This window comes from Pieris brassicae, chromosome 1 (assembly GCF_905147105.1).
Source record: "Pieris brassicae chromosome 1, ilPieBrab1.1, whole genome shotgun sequence".
NCBI lineage: Eukaryota > Metazoa > Arthropoda > Insecta > Lepidoptera > Pieridae > Pieris > Pieris brassicae.
This window is the reverse complement of record NC_059665.1, coordinates 11,735,605-11,751,827: the sequence shown is the minus strand read 5'-3', so window position 1 is coordinate 11,751,827 and position 16,223 is coordinate 11,735,605. Positions and strand designations below refer to the sequence as shown.

Genomic DNA, 16,223 nt, shown 5'->3' with positions numbered 1-16,223 from the left:
TCTCTTATCTTTGGTCGTCTGTCAGAAAGTAAACGTTAAAGACGCGTCGGCGATGGAAGCTCTCTCGAATACGGTTCAAGTGGTTATCGGCGAGTTGAAATAGAGAAATAGGGAAATAGTGACGAGCGTAGTTGTTATGTTAATTTAAAGAATCTCGGTACCTTTCTAGTGTTATTGTCTCGTCGTAATTGAAATGTATCTTTTAGTTATTTTATTTTACTTTTATTACCAATTATTGAATATATTCAGTTTTATTTTATATTTTGTTTTATTTTTTGGTGATGTCTTTTCATTATACTGATGTAACAGTTCAAGGTGAGTACGTCATTTTCCTCATTTTTATTCTGACTTCTCTCAGTAGATGTTTCGTTGTCTTGAGTTTGATTTGTTTTTAAAGTATTTTTGAGTATGTTCAGCTTGCGTTATGACGATTAAAAGACTTGAATGAAATCGATACTTTATTCGATCGAAACGGCAGGTTTAAAACTGTCAAAGCGGACGTAGAAACATAAAGAATTTACCAAGAATGCCAAAATTTTTCAGACTGGCAAGATTCGCAGCGTTCTTTGAACGTTGGTATTACAAAACCTTCCCCCGGATCTACCACGTTGGAGGACGTATTGGACTCACTTTTAGGACTCCCCTCACAACCTGCCAGAATCCCTACGCCTCAACCGAGCCCTAGGAAATCCGCCAGTCCCCACTACGCGCTCGGCGGGAAGGTAGGCATTCTACATTTTACGACTAAACTTCTTAAGATTCGACTCTTCAACCTTTAGACGTTCTCTCGATGCAAAGTCGTTCCCGAGAGCTATATGCGTCTCTACAATGCGAAAGCTTTCTCTCTTTTTTCGTTACTTCAATAGAATCAGTCGAAAGGCAAACCGGCTAATCTACCCCTGAGACTGAAACCGATTTTTCTCCCTTTAGAGTCCAAGATATGAACAATTAGCGAGTAGTGGTCACAGCAGTGCCTCTGCGGCCTCTCGTTTCTTGAACACTCCTAGCGATGCTCCCAGCTCCTTCACGGACCCCAGCCCCGAGGACCGAGCAGGTAGGAACGATATGTAAGTCTGAGCCGTTCCAATTTTTATACTTACCTTACCTCGTATGCTAGTGGACGCCTCTCTCTTCCGAAGCGAAGGGCAACGTTCGATTAACTCGACTGCGCCATAGTCGTCGTCGTTCGACGCGCACAATGCATGATTCCTGCAGTAGTGGCTCCGCAGCATGTCCGTCCGCTCTCGGTGTTCTTTCTTTTTTATGCACAAATGGTCCCGAGTCGAAACGCCACGCTCGGCGGCGAGTCGCTCACGAAAATTTGTCTGTTCCAGGCAAGGATACAGTTGATACGGCGGCCGAAATGCCGGAACCTAGGCGGGCTCGATCCGCTCTAGGCGAGCCTTCGCGGCGGAGGAGCGAGCCTTTCGCCGACCGCTCCGCGTCCCTCGACCGTCGGACCAGTCTCGACGCCGCGGCCCTGCGATCTGAAAATCTCCCCCGACACGACTCGAGAGCATCCCTCGCCTCTCTGCAGAGCGAAAGTAACGCGGAAGACGCGTTCGTCAAATGCAAATATCCCAAATGCGCGTCTCGCACGCCTCTAGCGGAAGCCAAACGGCATCACAAGACGTGCCACAACTGTAGCACGACGTACTGCTCGAAGGAGTGCCGCAGAGCTCACTGGGAGAAGCACAGGAAAGTCTGTCTCCACTCCCGTGCCAGCACCCTCTGCAGGCAGATCATCTCGGCGGCCAAGGAGGACGCGGCCTCTCTGCACCGAATAAGCACGGTCGCGTATCAGGGATATCGAATCCTAGGTCGGGGCGTCGTCAAAGTGTTCTTTACGAGTCCGGAGGCCGCAGAAAAATTCACGACTCTCGGTTATCAAAATTTGAGCGAGCCCGAATTCGTCAAGTGGACGGCTCTCCAGCCCAACGAAATGGGGGCGGAGTTGTACACGGAAGTGGTGAAGCTCTGCAAAAGCTACAACCCCGAGACGCGAGTGATCCTGTACGTCGCCGTCTGCATCGTGAGCGAGGTGCCGACGAAAGGAGCCGTCAAGTGGGAGAGGCAGATGGTGTCTCGGTGCGCCAAACTGCGCCTTAGCAGATCGGTGTCTTCGGTTATTCAGGAACAGAATAGGAGGAAACAGCGGAGAGACGGCAAAGGTACGCCGGAAGACAGAGAGACTTTGATACTGACGTCCAAACTGTGCCCCGCCGGCGAAAGGAACGCGGCCACCGCTCACAAATTTAGAGAAATCTGCTTAAGAAATGTTTGCAGTGAATTAGAGAGTAGAGGCGTCGTTCTCAAAAAGCATTTTCCAGAAGTGTACTCGAGGTTAGGGGCGTATGTAGACGGGACGAGCGAAAGGTTTATTCCGATGACCATTTATCCTAAGGATGTAAACAGTGGGAAGTCATTCGTGTGTGTGATTATGCCGGACAGCGACGTGGAGAGCGGGACGCCGGTGGACGGGAAGGTCATGACGATTGACGTGGGACTGGATCGATCGAAACACCAATTATCTACGCCAATGTAGATCTAAATCTGATGGTGCAATGCTAGCTAGTGTGGACTCTGAACGCCAAGCTTATGAGCCTCCTCGTCCTGTCGTCCGCTAAAGTTACGACACGGAGACGGGTTTTGGCATTCGACGTGTACTTTAGGTAGAGATGGGCGTTTCAATCGCTATTATGAATAATATTTGGTATTTGCGCAAATTCCTGTTCTTATGATAGATTATCGATAACCGATTCGAATTATTCCTTACATTACTATTAAAGTAATCTTATAACTCTCCTATATTTAGAACGATGCTAAATTTATCGAATGAATCTATTCAATGATAGGCAATATATTTTGGCGTATTTTTATACATGCTAAAGGGTGAACGTGAAGGATGACTTTATTTGCAAAGAGATTTTGATACATGACCACATTTTATATGGCTCGAAAGACGAAAGAAAAATAGTATGCTTGACATTAAAAAAATTGGAGACAGAAACTTAGTTCGGCCAGGAAACGTGACATAGTTAGGAAGTCGAATTGTAAATAAATAATACTTTTCATCGATAGTAAACGTAAGTCTCTCTTCGCTTTTAAATATTGCCATATAAATGTCGTAGTGTAGGCAGAGCCGATTGAGAAAGGAGCGTTCGCCATGTCTCGCCATAAAAGCCACGAGGTGGGTCGTCAGTGGCCAGTTTCGGATCCCTTAATGTGGTCGCAATACCTGTGGCACAAAATTAATAAACTTTTTATATCTTTTTAAATAACAAAGGTGCCAATTTATTCACGAGTTACCGGCGTGTAATGTCGCTCAACGGTACGCGTCTGTTGATCTATATATTCCATTATAAATAAATTCCGCTAGGTAGACAAACGTAATAATTAATAAGAAATACATAATTATGTTTTTTTTTTGAGCGATGAAAGTTATTACTCAAATTAATATTAAATTAGTTGCATTTTGAGCTTGCGACTAGATAATAGAAATCATGATGTCTATACGTATGTCTCAGTGTTCATTTTATAAGAAATCTCCAATAAATTTAACTTTTTATAAAATATCAGTCGCAACATACTGATATGGGGCCGTTCAAGTACTACGTGAGCTCTATAGGGGGAGGGGGTGTTTTTGGTTTCTTATTTAGTGATTATGTCAAATGTATTTGTTTACTTTTTCTTTTACGAAATGCATATTCGAGGATTCCTACAAAAAATAATACGTTTATGAGGTTTTATTTTTGAGAGATAAATTGGAGTAAATCTGTTTACGTAATACTTGGAAGGCCCCTTTCAGCCATTGGAAATATAAGAATATAAAGACATACAACAATAAATTTACTCTGATATTACTCATTATTTCAATCGAGAAACCTGCTATATATGGTGGGATGGTCTATGTGTGGTAGTAATGGCGAAAGTTGTGAACTACTCATTATTACCATACCTACTTCAAACTTTATTATTTTTTGTGATGTTTCGAAAAGATCTGCCTATTTTAAAGTTTCTAGATAATTATTTAAATGTTATTATAATATATCTGTTAATCATTCCATAGTTGAATCGTTGTTATATATTATGTTAAATGGTACTTCAAAGTGAATATCTAAAGCAGAAAATAAAAAATCAGAGTACGTGTTCAAATATTAAGCTGCTAAAATTGACTTGTGACAAAAATAATTATTAAATGTCAATAGAGATCACATTTAGATAATGTTACATATTTTATTGATTTTATTATATCCAGTAGACTATTTATTACCTATCTTTGATGTTATGACTTCTGTTTAGTCATGAAATTGCTTCTGTAAAATAATATTTCATACGTTTATATGGACAATATTGCCATATCAGTTGTTTTTCATGTCTAAATGATAATTTTTATCTAGTTGTCCCGTAAATGTATTTAAATAAATGGCCCAGCTAATGATATGTGTTTTATATTCATTTCAGACCAATTCCCAACATTCTCAATAATAATACTCATTATTCCCTGGTCACTTTTGTTAAAAATAAAATCATCAATCATACTTTTATTTTGTGATAAATACGAGTAAATTGCACCTCTCCCGCTATAGAATTGTGGTAGGCGCTAAAAATTAGAATCTTGAGGGAACACCTGACTGCGACTCCATTCCGTGTCTAATGATTACGAGCCCCGATGCAAAATAGACGAACTATTTTGCAAGTGTGAAATTTTCTCTGAGATTTTTTCTAACTTCATTATTGATGTGAAAAATCTATAGCCGCACGTAAAACCGATTTCTGGCGTGGCGACGCGTCGCCACATTGTACACACCACTGCATATAGACTATATATATATATATATATCGTATATATTGTTACAATAATAATTATTATTGTAACAATTAACAAACAAATTTATTGTGAAACATTCATTATTGATACTTATAATTTACGATTTTAGTAATATATTGAAATAACTAGCTAACATTCTTGAGTTTACTAATATATTGAAGCCAATTAAAATTTACTAATGTTATGTCCAATACTTTTGTAACATACTTCAGTTACCATCGACCAATAATTGTCACAGTAATACCGTCCTCAGAGGCAACATCGAATATTAACCTCGAATCGAATCGAATATAAACTATTACCGAAGTCACTGATTAAACGAAGTAAGTAGTCACGATTTGAAATAAATTCGTAAATTTTTGTATTTAATGAAAATAAATGTTTATTCAATAAATAGTCATCGATATCTGGAAAAAAATCGTAATATTTTATTATATCATTATGACATATTTAGTTCCTATCACAATATGTTCTTTGCTGCATATTACTTTTACAAAATAATGTGATGTTTCACATCTGCCAGGCGTCCCGTGACGGCTCACATTTTTTTTTGTATATCTATATAAAATATTAAGCTGTTCTACTATCACAAGTCGCGTTACTTATGCCATTTTTTTAATTATGAACCAATAAACTATTTTATCTTTTGAAATTTATACATATTCTGTTTGAAATTCGATTAATAATAATTGTTAATCGATGCAAAAGAATTCGTCTATCGGTGAGTTAAATAAGATTATTCCTTCTTTGTACAATTATGTTGCATAATTTAAATTTGTAAAGTAATTCTGTGGCATCTGTCAAGTGAGACAGTATACATTCTGAAAAGTTCAGTTTTTTTTATTAGTCAATAATCATTTAACAATGGGTTAAACCGTGGCAAACCCATGTGTGAAGAGCTTCGAAAGAATAGTTTGTGGGGTCGATAGTGCCAAGTCAAGTTACCAAATATCAAAAAACTTGATACTTCCCAGGTCTACAGTCCAATCTATCATGCATCACTATAAAAAGAATAGAACGACTTCTTGTTTGAAGAAATCTTGTCGACCACGCTTCACAAGTTCAGTAGAAAACAGAATCCTAAAAATTATCAAAAATAATGCAGTTTGTGGATGGTTCTATCAATGCTGCAAGGCTGCGAAAGCGAAAAGAATTTACTGCCCTGTATTCCATCACTTAAGCATCAAGATTCCTTAATTCTTCAACAGGATGGTGCTTCCTGCCATACTGCAAGGACATCAAAGACCTGTCTGCTGGCGGAAAGTATCCCTACAATCGAATGGCCATCTAACAGCCCAGACTTGTCGCCGATCGAAAACCTATGGTGGAAAATGAAAAAAAATCTCCGTAAAAATCCATCAAGATCGAAGAGCGACTTAAAGGTTATGTTTTGTAGTCATGAAAGAATTTCATTTATATTAAAATAAACTTTGAAATTTTCCTCAAACTGTGGTTTACTTTATATTAAACGTTCTTATTTCTTTTACCAATATTTACTTTTTTACACTGTGCACTACTTTCCATACTAGATAAGAAGAGAGAAGAACTATTTTGCATCGGGGCTCGTATATCTATATAGCCTGAACTCTTGACATGTCAAGCAAAGTAATATTGACTGTTTGAAATTTGAATGTCACTTAGAATTAGAATGTCATGCAAATCTGACGGCCAAGCCAATTGTCAATTTGTCTTTCAAACTGATTTTATTAAAAATTAAAAATATTAAACATTTATTCGATCAAAGTGGTTGTTTCGATGTTACTGAATAGTAAAAATAGTATTATTTCATAGTTGAATCCACAGTTGAAGCTCTTAAAGCCTTAATATTATTTTTTCAAGACTAAAAGGCATTGATGTTTGAGCGTAGAAACCTTGAGGATCAGCGTTATCAAACTACGAGCGGGCTTGTTTAAATTACGGGTGCAAGGTGAATTAAGTGTTAAAAATGGTGTCTTCCTCAGTTATATATGCGGCGGTTCCCATTTCTCTTGCCGTAGCTTTGGGTTTAATACGGCGTTGGCGGTCACGGAATTGGGCTAAATGCTTAAGCAATTCCTGTTTGAAGGGAAAAACCTACTTGATAACAGGTGCGAACAGCGGTATTGGTCTCGAAACGGCCAGAGCTTTAGTAAAACGAAAAGCTCGGGTCATATTTGCCTGCCGTGATCTAGTTAAAGCCAAGGAAGTAGCTGCTGCCATGCGAGAAGAAGAAAAGTGTGGAGAACTTGTATGTACATACTGTTAATATTCATATGACCTTCCAGTTTGTACTGTACTATGGAAATGCTAATTATCTATTGTCTTCAACCCATTTTAGTGTAACAAAAGATGATGACAATATGCATGGTATAAACATTATATAATATACACATACTGTGTATGAGATATCAATCACCTTGCAATAGTTAATACAACAACAATCACCTTGAACTTTGAAAGGGCATTGTAGTAGTCATTAAAATAGTAATCAGCCATTTATTATTATTTAAGTAGTCATAAAATTGCTACTTTACAAAATATGAATGAGAATTAATAGCATATAAAAAACAGTTAATAGCAATTTTGTACTAACCAGTGTAATGTATAGGCTAAAATATATTTTTAAGTGATTATTTAAAATAGATATAAATTTAGTTGCAATAAAACTGTTTCAGGTTCCAATGTATCTAGACCTTGCATCACTTGAATCAATAGAAAAGTTTGTAGAGGTTGTTAAAGTTGGGTTCTATAAAATTGATTGCCTCATAAATAATGCTGGTGTTGTGGTGCCATTGGTGAAGGATGAGAAAACCAAAGATGGCTTTGAGATACATTTAGGGGTTAATCATTTAGGCCACTTTTACCTCACTAACCTATTGATTGATCTGTTGAAAAAAGCTTCTCCAAGTAGGTTAGTAAGAATTGTAGCTATAAATTTCCTGTATATATTAATATTACTGTAAAAATCATTCATTTCATTTTATTATAGTACTTACTAACTTATAATTTTTTCTACAGGGTTGTTATGGTCTCGTCAACTCTTCACGAACGGGGAAAATTGAACTTTAATGATCTGAATTTAAGAGCTGAAATTGAAGCTGCTAAGAAAGGGAAAAAGGATCGTCATAATCCCGGTTACTGCAATTCAAAGTTGATGAATATGTACTTTGCTAAATCCTTGGCAGCAAAATTACAAGAGAATTGTGTCGATGTTAATGCATGCTGCCCCGGGTTCTGTTATACAAACCTGTTCAGGTAAGAAGTTTGGATTACAGTCACAAGTCATTTCTTTTTTTAAATATTAGCCACTTTAGCCAACATAATATTCACACTCATTAAAATATATTATTCTTAATACGGAAATGAGACGCTCTTACGTGACGTCACGTGAGTATAAATAAATTGCTGCAAAACAACACAGTGCTATTGTGTGATAATCGATATTATGTTTGTATGATTTCATTCCTTATCATTGGCAAACACAATGTAATACGGATTGAGTTTATTTAAATATGTTTAGATATTATGGTGATCGAATCTAGAGAAAATATTTCCGAGGATCGTAACTACTAAATAGTGTGTTATGGACGAGTAGATGAGCAGTCCTCTGCGTCATTTTAACCTCATAAATTTATTTAATACCAAAATCTTTATACGTAATACCTTAAACGTTTGACCAACGATAGAGCCCTAAATATTCTAACAAATTTGTTTGCAAAAACATAATAAAGCACATTATCCGCGTGAGATAGAGATATCACTCATTCTCAAATTACAAGTTTTTACAGAAACTTCGTGAAATGGTATCACTATATTCTACTTGCTCCAATGGGTCTCCTCTTCATGAGATCAGCGAAACAGGTATATACGCTTGTACCAAATCCTTATTCTTTACCGAAAAATATTAAGGGTAGAGTTTTATAGCTACTTAATTCTCTTTCCAGGGTTCAGAGACTGTAGTGTACTGTGCCACAGACTACAGTATCGAAGGACAGACCGGTAAATTCTACCGCGACTGCGCAGAGTATACCTCGAAATATAATTTCTCGAAGGAGGAAGAAGAAAAGCTGTGGGAGGTCAGCGAGGCTATGATCAAAGCACGGAAGCCGCTTCAAAATTAAATGTATATCGTAATAGTGAAATTCTGAAAATGCATTTTTTGGATGTCGGTTCAACGTGAACAATGAGCACAAGTGTCAAAGTAGTCATTTCGTCGTACCGTTTAATACTGGTTAATTACGTTTAATATAGGAAATAGTTATTACATATATTCAAATAAGTAAATGGTCAATATTTTTATCATTATATAATGTTATGTGTAATATCTCGAATTTTTTGTAAAATATTCAATTAATAAATTATAAGAAAATGTTATATGTCAAGCTATTAGGCGGTTAGGTTCCAAAGATTAATGAAAATATAGACAATAAATTAGTATATTTTGGAAATAAACAATTATATTGCTAAAATATGAGTTTCGTTTGCAGTATCGTACTGTTGCTTTGTAAAAAATTCATTACCAATAAAATAGATAAATAGTTTCCACGGACAAGTTGTTCTTTATATCAATTGCAATCATTTATTTCGAAAACAAATAAATGCAAAAACCTTTAATTTCTTACTAAAGTGAAAAACAAAAACTTGGCAATTAAAGAGTGGCGGAAAGTTTATTGCCAGTTCTTCTCTTCCTTTCCACGCCCTTGATTTGAGAACTGGAAGTAAATGTAAAATTAGAAACATTTTATATACATTTCTGTTTTTGACGTTCATATGTGTACAATGTGTTACCTATATGAATTAAATGATTTTTAATTTAAGATCTCAAACTTTACAACATATTCGGCTTGTACTCGTATACAAGAAGCCATTGCCAGAGACAAACTAATAAAGCAGTAATTTTTTTGCCGTTAACTAATACAATTCAGTATCTAAGTGAAAATTACACTACGAAGATGCGCTACCCATTAAAAGGTATGCTTGGTAATATATTCAACGTATTAAGTTTGTTCAGCGCTTGATACGCGTAAGATTTTGAAATTACATATTTGTTTCGGTACAACTTCATATCGACACTCACATTGCCAGAAGGCACGCAAGTGCGTTGAGAAAAATCCGTTAAATATAGTGTATAGGAGCATACTACAGTATCTACTTATAGGTCTATGATTAGGGCTCAGTAACATCTCAATATTGTTATATTTTTCAAATTCGACCCAAAAATTATTCTATGTGATAATTTTAATTCCATAAAGTTAGTTCTTTTCTACGCCACATAAGCTACTTGAATACTAATCCTGCGCAGACGAACTCACGGGCACCAGCTAGTAATTTTATAAAATTGAAGCAATGATTGGCAACCTCGCCTAGGCGTCAATGCGTAAGATGGACTTGTAAGTGATTTAAAGCGATATCCAGCGACACTTGTGACATACATCACATACAACATCAACAAATGTAATTACCATGAGGGTTACAGCTTTTCTACTCGTATTGTAATGATTTATATATTTAGTTTGTCTTTGACAGATTGAAAAACTAGAAATTATTGCGCACACGCCGGCGACTCATATTGATGATAGATTGACAAGATTTCTTTAAACAGGGTTTCTAATAAAGCCAATTATACATTTTTTAAATAATTTATTCCGTACTCCATAACATGTATCACAGCTTACAACTAAAAATAAGTGCATTTTTGCAAATTAATACAAAACATAGACTAAACTACTAAACTTTTGTAAAATATTCAAATACTAATCCTAAAGTTTTAATCACATGTTCCTGACAATTTTATCTTAAAGACCATTTAATTGTGCTACAAACACTTTGTTACAAACATAGCAGGACTTTTATAATAATATATATAAATACGATATTCTACTGTGGGGTGTAAATATCAATCCATATTTGTGCTGCTGAAGCGGGCTGTTCGGGGTATTTGTTGTGTTTCTCCGAGGGAGGCGGTATGGAATGAGTTTAAGGAATTCAACATTATGACACTATCTGGTCAACATATCCTTGAAGCCGTGTTGTATGTAAAAAAAAATATAAACGATTTTGAAACTATGGTGTAAAAACTAAAATGGTGACTTTCACCAGTATAATACGCGAAATAGAACTAATTTGCGTGTACGACCAACCAGGCTCCAGGAGATAAACCACTCCTTATATGGAAATTGTATTCGTTTTTATAACAAACTCCCAAGGGAAATTAGATAATTATCACTAAATAAATTCAAGTCCCTCGTTAAACGTAAATTAATCAATAAAGCTTTTTATAAATTTTATAAACTTAGCGATTAAAAAGAGTGGCGGAAAGTTTCTTGCCAGTTCTTCTTGCCCGCTCTACGCCCTTGACTTGCGAACTGGTAGTAAATGTAAATTTACAATTAATTTAACTTCTTTTCTGACGTTCATAAGTGTACTTGTTTACCGATATGACTAAGGTTACTTTTAGTTTGAGTAATTACAATGGGCAAAGAATTAAAAACCTATTCTCAATTCTCATCAAAATAATATCGTTGCCTGAATATCAAACAAACATTAAATCTGTTCTTAAGAGCCGTCAAACCATGTTTTTAATCGAAGTTTGACATACATATTCGACAGTTCTCGAGCGGAGACTGTAGATTGAGGTACCCGTTGGAGTACGGGTCTGGTGAGTAAACTGCTGATCACATGTCAGTTAGGCATCGATGCTTTGGAAAACTTATCTATTGCATTCTTTCAAAAGCCTCATGTGAACCTTGTAATCTGTAACTTCCAATGTATGCAAGTTCGTTCTCTCAATAACGCGCTGATGTCGTCTTGGGAATAAAAACCCATTATTGATATATAGCTATTGCAAGTTACAGAGTAATGGGCCTTCAGCAGTAAAGGCAAGTTTTTGCTAAGTGTTTCTACAAACAAGTGATTCTATTATACAAGTTAGTAAATATGATTTTATTTCCTTCTTAATTAGTTTCGTGACTACCTACTACATAATTGGTGTTCATTTAAACACACTAATTAACGAAATAAACCAGAAGTCATTATAAAAATGAGGGCTATGGAAATTTACGGCCGAATATCCAAAAGTCACACAAATTTATTTGTTTGTTACGATGCTATGCATCGCATCGTAACAAACAAATAAATAAAATAGTTAACAACTGATGCAAATGCTTTAATCAACAGAACTTGCAAAATAAGTTTACAAGTGCGAGACCGTCCTGAAGCTCAAATATATCTAAATAACTAGGCCTTAAGAGGTAGTTTAAAAATACAGTTAGAGCCATCGTTCGTGCTACTTTGTACAGTTTAGGCACTTGGTGAAAATGATGCTCCCTAAAGAATCAGTTCATTTGCATGTAAAGGCTGCTTTCAATACTATGATTTAGATAAGGTTCATTCAGTACGGAAACAATCCACTCTGATCATGTTGCAGCAATCATTCTACACTTATCCTGTACCTCAGTTCGGGACTTCATCTGCTTGAATGTAGTATTTAAAACTAACATCGAGCACTATCAATATGTTGTTAATAAAGCGAATTCCTAATATTTAATACCATTTGTTAATTGATATGTTATCCTTTATTGTTAACTTATATCCTTATAAACGAATGAAATTCTTTAAATGTATGAAACTGATTCGTGTAATACTTTGAATATTTATCACAACCAAAATAGTTTCAGTTTTCAATTTTAAAGTTGCAGTTAACTAATTTAATTTACTCTAACAAGTAATATTATTATTTTATTACTCATAGATTTTTAGAAAAAAAATAGTCAGTTTAGTTCGAACATAGTTAACAACCAAACATTTAGTTACTTGATAATGAGACTAACAAGAGTTTGCAGTGTATAAAACTTTGCAGTACCAATAGAGGTGATTTTTGAGATTCGTTTAAAACTTTAACAGAACTTAAGTGTAATTAATTAAGTGCACTAGAAATAAATTAGTATAACCTAAATATATTTAACTAAAAAAGGTATATATTATGCAAATCTTCTCTTCTGCCTCATTTTACTCCCGTAAATACGTAACATCCGCCGTCGCCTCTTTCTTATTTTTTATATAGGTATCATTCGTGTTGGAAAAAGAGAAGTATAAAACACTCGAGGCCACAAATATTTGCTCGCCTCGAGTTATCAGTATCGCGTGCTAATCTACTAAAGGATAATACATCTTTGGAATGTCTTGTAGAAAACGAGAAACCTTTGAAAAATATTTTATACTTCCATGAAACGTGAGCAGCAAGTCGCTCGGAGGCCGCCAGGTGGCGCCGATCCGTGTAAGGTAACAGTGTCTGGATGATGTAGCATGCGGAGCTCTCTCTCGGCCTTTTCTTCGAGATTTGCCCATCTGAAAGCCATTAGAACCAGTTATATAAAGAAGTCATCATATATTTGAGTATGACAAATCGGGCGCAAGGCCAGACCTTCCAACTCTGGCCTTGGAATTTTTTTAACTCAATAAACTTGTATATTCTAAATATCTACTAAAATGTTAAATTACTCATTAGAATAAGAGGGTACTTTGTTAGATTTATCAAATCTATTGACATGAAATAAAAATCCATATCTCTTAAGAGAAACTGGATCATGCAGAACACAGATTATTTTATATTACAAAGTTAAATTTACCTTTGCACAGCCATAGAAAATGCTTCAATGACATTATTATCAGCCTTAGCCGATGTCTCTATGTAAGTGCCAATTTTATTTTGCTCACACCATTGTTTCAATTGATCGTACGAAACTTCTCTGTCCTTTGAAGATACATCTGACTAAAATGAGTTTGAAAATGATTAATTTTCAAATGGAATTACATACATAATATATTTGTAATAATGTAAGTAATTACTACTACACAGTTAAATCATACAACTTTAAAATTGTAATAGTTTGAAGGTGTTTGATTTGTTGGAGGATAATTCAGGCAATTTATAAACAAATTAAAAAAAATTACGAAACAGCAGAATTACCCTTATAACAAAATATACATGTAACATCTCAGACTTTTTTTCATATTAAAAGTGTTGTTATATTACCTTATTGCCAACAACAACAAAAGGAAACTTTTCAATTCCATTTTTTACTCCAGCATAGTGTAAAAACTCATTCAACCATGTTTTAATATTATTAAAGGAACTGCGGTCATCAATAGCATATGCTAATATACATATATCAGTCCCACGATAGAAGGGGGTTCTAAGAGATTTAAATCTTTCTTGGCCAGCTGTATCCCAAATCTGGAAGAATATATTACCTTTCTTAAAATATATATATGCATGTAACAAATATTGTTATTTTATGTATTCCGATTTATTTTGTCTAGACCACTGTTATTTTATTGGTAAGATACAATTTCTATTAAAAGGATCAAAAAAATTATATTTAAATCATAATCATACTTTGACAGTCTGTATAGTGAAAGACTGCTTAGAAAGAATAGAAAATATTTCAAGAGGTTTGGAAGTGGTACCATTTAGTTGCAATCATGACAATATGTTCTAAAGTACTATCATATAAGTAAATTTAAGTATTTAAACATACTCAAACACTTAAATTGCTTTTGTACATCCTTGCAACTTTTGTTATGCTGCATTTTAATTAAACTATGCAATTAAATATACCTAAAGACATATACAAATTATTGTTTGTTTGTCATTTATAGTAAGAAAAAGTTATTTTAGTAAACCTGTATTTTCTCGAATTTTTTCAATTATATTGATTATCAAGTATAATTATAGTAAAAAAATATAGCTGGTTATGTATTTAAATTAAAATATCTAATTAAAATCAGAATATAAATAAGACTACAGAAAGCTATTTGCATTTTTCAAAATTATACGTATACAAGAGAAAGTGCAGTTAGGATTATTAAATGAAAACTACTTTACAGAACATTACCTCTAAACAATTAAAACTGACTATCACTATTCAACACATTGATAATTAAAAAACGACTTTCTATTACCAAAATACAATAATAACTTATATGAAAAAAAAAGCATTAGACTACATTATTCCAAATTTAATAAACTAGCTAGCAGCTACACTAATATAACATGAAACAATATTAAATTTAAATAAAAAAAAATATTATATAAATCAAATAATTATGCATTTAATTTAAATTTGAATATAGGAACACACCTGTATTCAAATGAGAATTCTCATCAAGTACAGATTTCTTGCATTGGCTATCTATGGAGCATCAATGTTTCAATTGGTGTATGAAGTGTTATGTGTAATTTTAATGGTTTGATGGTTATAATGTTAAAGAATATATCTTAATTATTTAAATAAGTTTGATGTCCTGGTGGACAGAAACACTGGGTCCAGTTTGTGTTGCCACCACACCAACTTCCTTTCTACTTAAGATCATTTATAGAATAAATAAATAAATATGTAATTGTATAGTTATTAGTATTATAACTAGCTGTAGGGATACTAATAATCAACTAAATAAATAAGTGACAAATAATAAAGTAATTAAAAGATTACCTGCAATGTGTATTGTTTTCCATTAACATCTAACATTTTATTCATAAATTCGACGCCTATCGTATGGAAATTATGATCGTCGAAGTGATTAGATATAAATCTACTCATTAAACATGACTTTCCGACTCCACCATCTCCAAGGATCACTATCTTTAACAAAACGTTTTTATTCGATGTTCTACCGTAATACTGATCGTTTTCCTCGACCATTGTGGCTTTATTTATGTCATAATAAGTCACCGTTTACTCCTTTTATTACTACAGCCTTGAAAGTTGAGTAAATGTTTGCTTGATTATTTTACCGTTTCAAGGATATCACCTTAATTTTAAATTACTTTCGAGTCAGATATATCACAAAAAAGATAAAACCCTTTATGACCAATTCCAGTCATTAACCAAAGCAAACGAAATATAACAAAATGATCACAACACAAAGAACTATGATAATTAATTACAATTTACAACTAACACGAAACAGCTGTGCAGCAGCAGCTGCAGTATAGATTAGACGGATTAACAGTGACTGATGACATTACTCGAGTTGTCAGTCGGTGATTTGTGACTGAACTCTAAACACTGAACCTCTGAAGAAACTAAAAAACATTGCAACCTGCTATATAATAGAGATTTATAATATACCGAAATAAAAAAGTTATTTTTTTTAATAAATTAACTAACTTGGTTTTGTAAGCGATAATTTATGTTCTTTATCCATAATATGTTTTAAGGTTTTTTTTTATCTTAAAGCGTTTTAATTAAATCCGCTAGATGTCTTCAAGTAAGATATAGAGGAGCAAAGGAGAAATATAGATGGCAGCGTAACACGTGTGAACGTTATAAATCATCACTCTGGCATTATTTCATTTAACTATTGCCATCTTAGTACTTTTTCCTAACTCGAGGTAAAAATATAGTTTTAG

The 16,223-nt window shown here is 34.4% G+C and overlaps 3 protein-coding genes across 5 annotated transcripts in view; 2 read left to right on the top strand and 1 right to left on the bottom strand.

The window, feature by feature from the left end:
* The window catches only part of LOC123716382 (nuclear envelope pore membrane protein POM 121), a 46,451-nt gene extending 42,012 nt beyond the window's left edge, over positions 1-4,439 (top strand). For 2 of the 3 annotated variants that reach the window (XM_045672102.1, XM_045672109.1), the window contains exons 9-11: positions 544-722; positions 931-1,054; positions 1,335-4,439. In XM_045672102.1, the coding sequence (XP_045528058.1) occupies positions 544-722; positions 931-1,054; positions 1,335-2,545 (1,514 nt within the window). In that variant the 3' untranslated portion in view covers positions 2,546-4,439. The remainder of the gene's footprint in view (positions 1-543; positions 723-930; positions 1,055-1,334) is intronic. The other variant, XM_045672118.1, reaches the window with a different exon arrangement.
* Positions 4,440-6,510: 2,071 nt separating this feature from the next.
* On the top strand, positions 6,511-9,276 carry LOC123713847 (retinol dehydrogenase 12-like). Its single transcript, XM_045667737.1, has 5 exons — positions 6,511-7,058; positions 7,486-7,721; positions 7,829-8,065; positions 8,599-8,671; positions 8,755-9,276. Exons 1-5 carry the CDS (start codon positions 6,777-6,779, stop codon positions 8,929-8,931), a joined length of 1,005 nt encoding a protein of 334 aa, XP_045523693.1. The 5' UTR covers positions 6,511-6,776; the 3' UTR covers positions 8,932-9,276.
* Positions 9,277-11,121: 1,845 nt separating this feature from the next.
* On the bottom strand, positions 11,122-15,803 carry LOC123713223 (ras-related protein Rab-9B). Its single transcript, XM_045666806.1, has 4 exons — positions 15,304-15,803; positions 13,845-14,045; positions 13,438-13,580; positions 11,122-13,156 (listed from the first exon to the last, which is right to left on the bottom strand). The coding sequence occupies exons 1-4, from the start codon at positions 15,511-15,513 to the stop codon at positions 13,024-13,026; spliced, it is 687 nt and encodes a 228-aa protein (XP_045522762.1). The 5' UTR covers positions 15,514-15,803; the 3' UTR covers positions 11,122-13,023.
* Between the last annotated feature and the right edge of the window lie 420 nt (positions 15,804-16,223).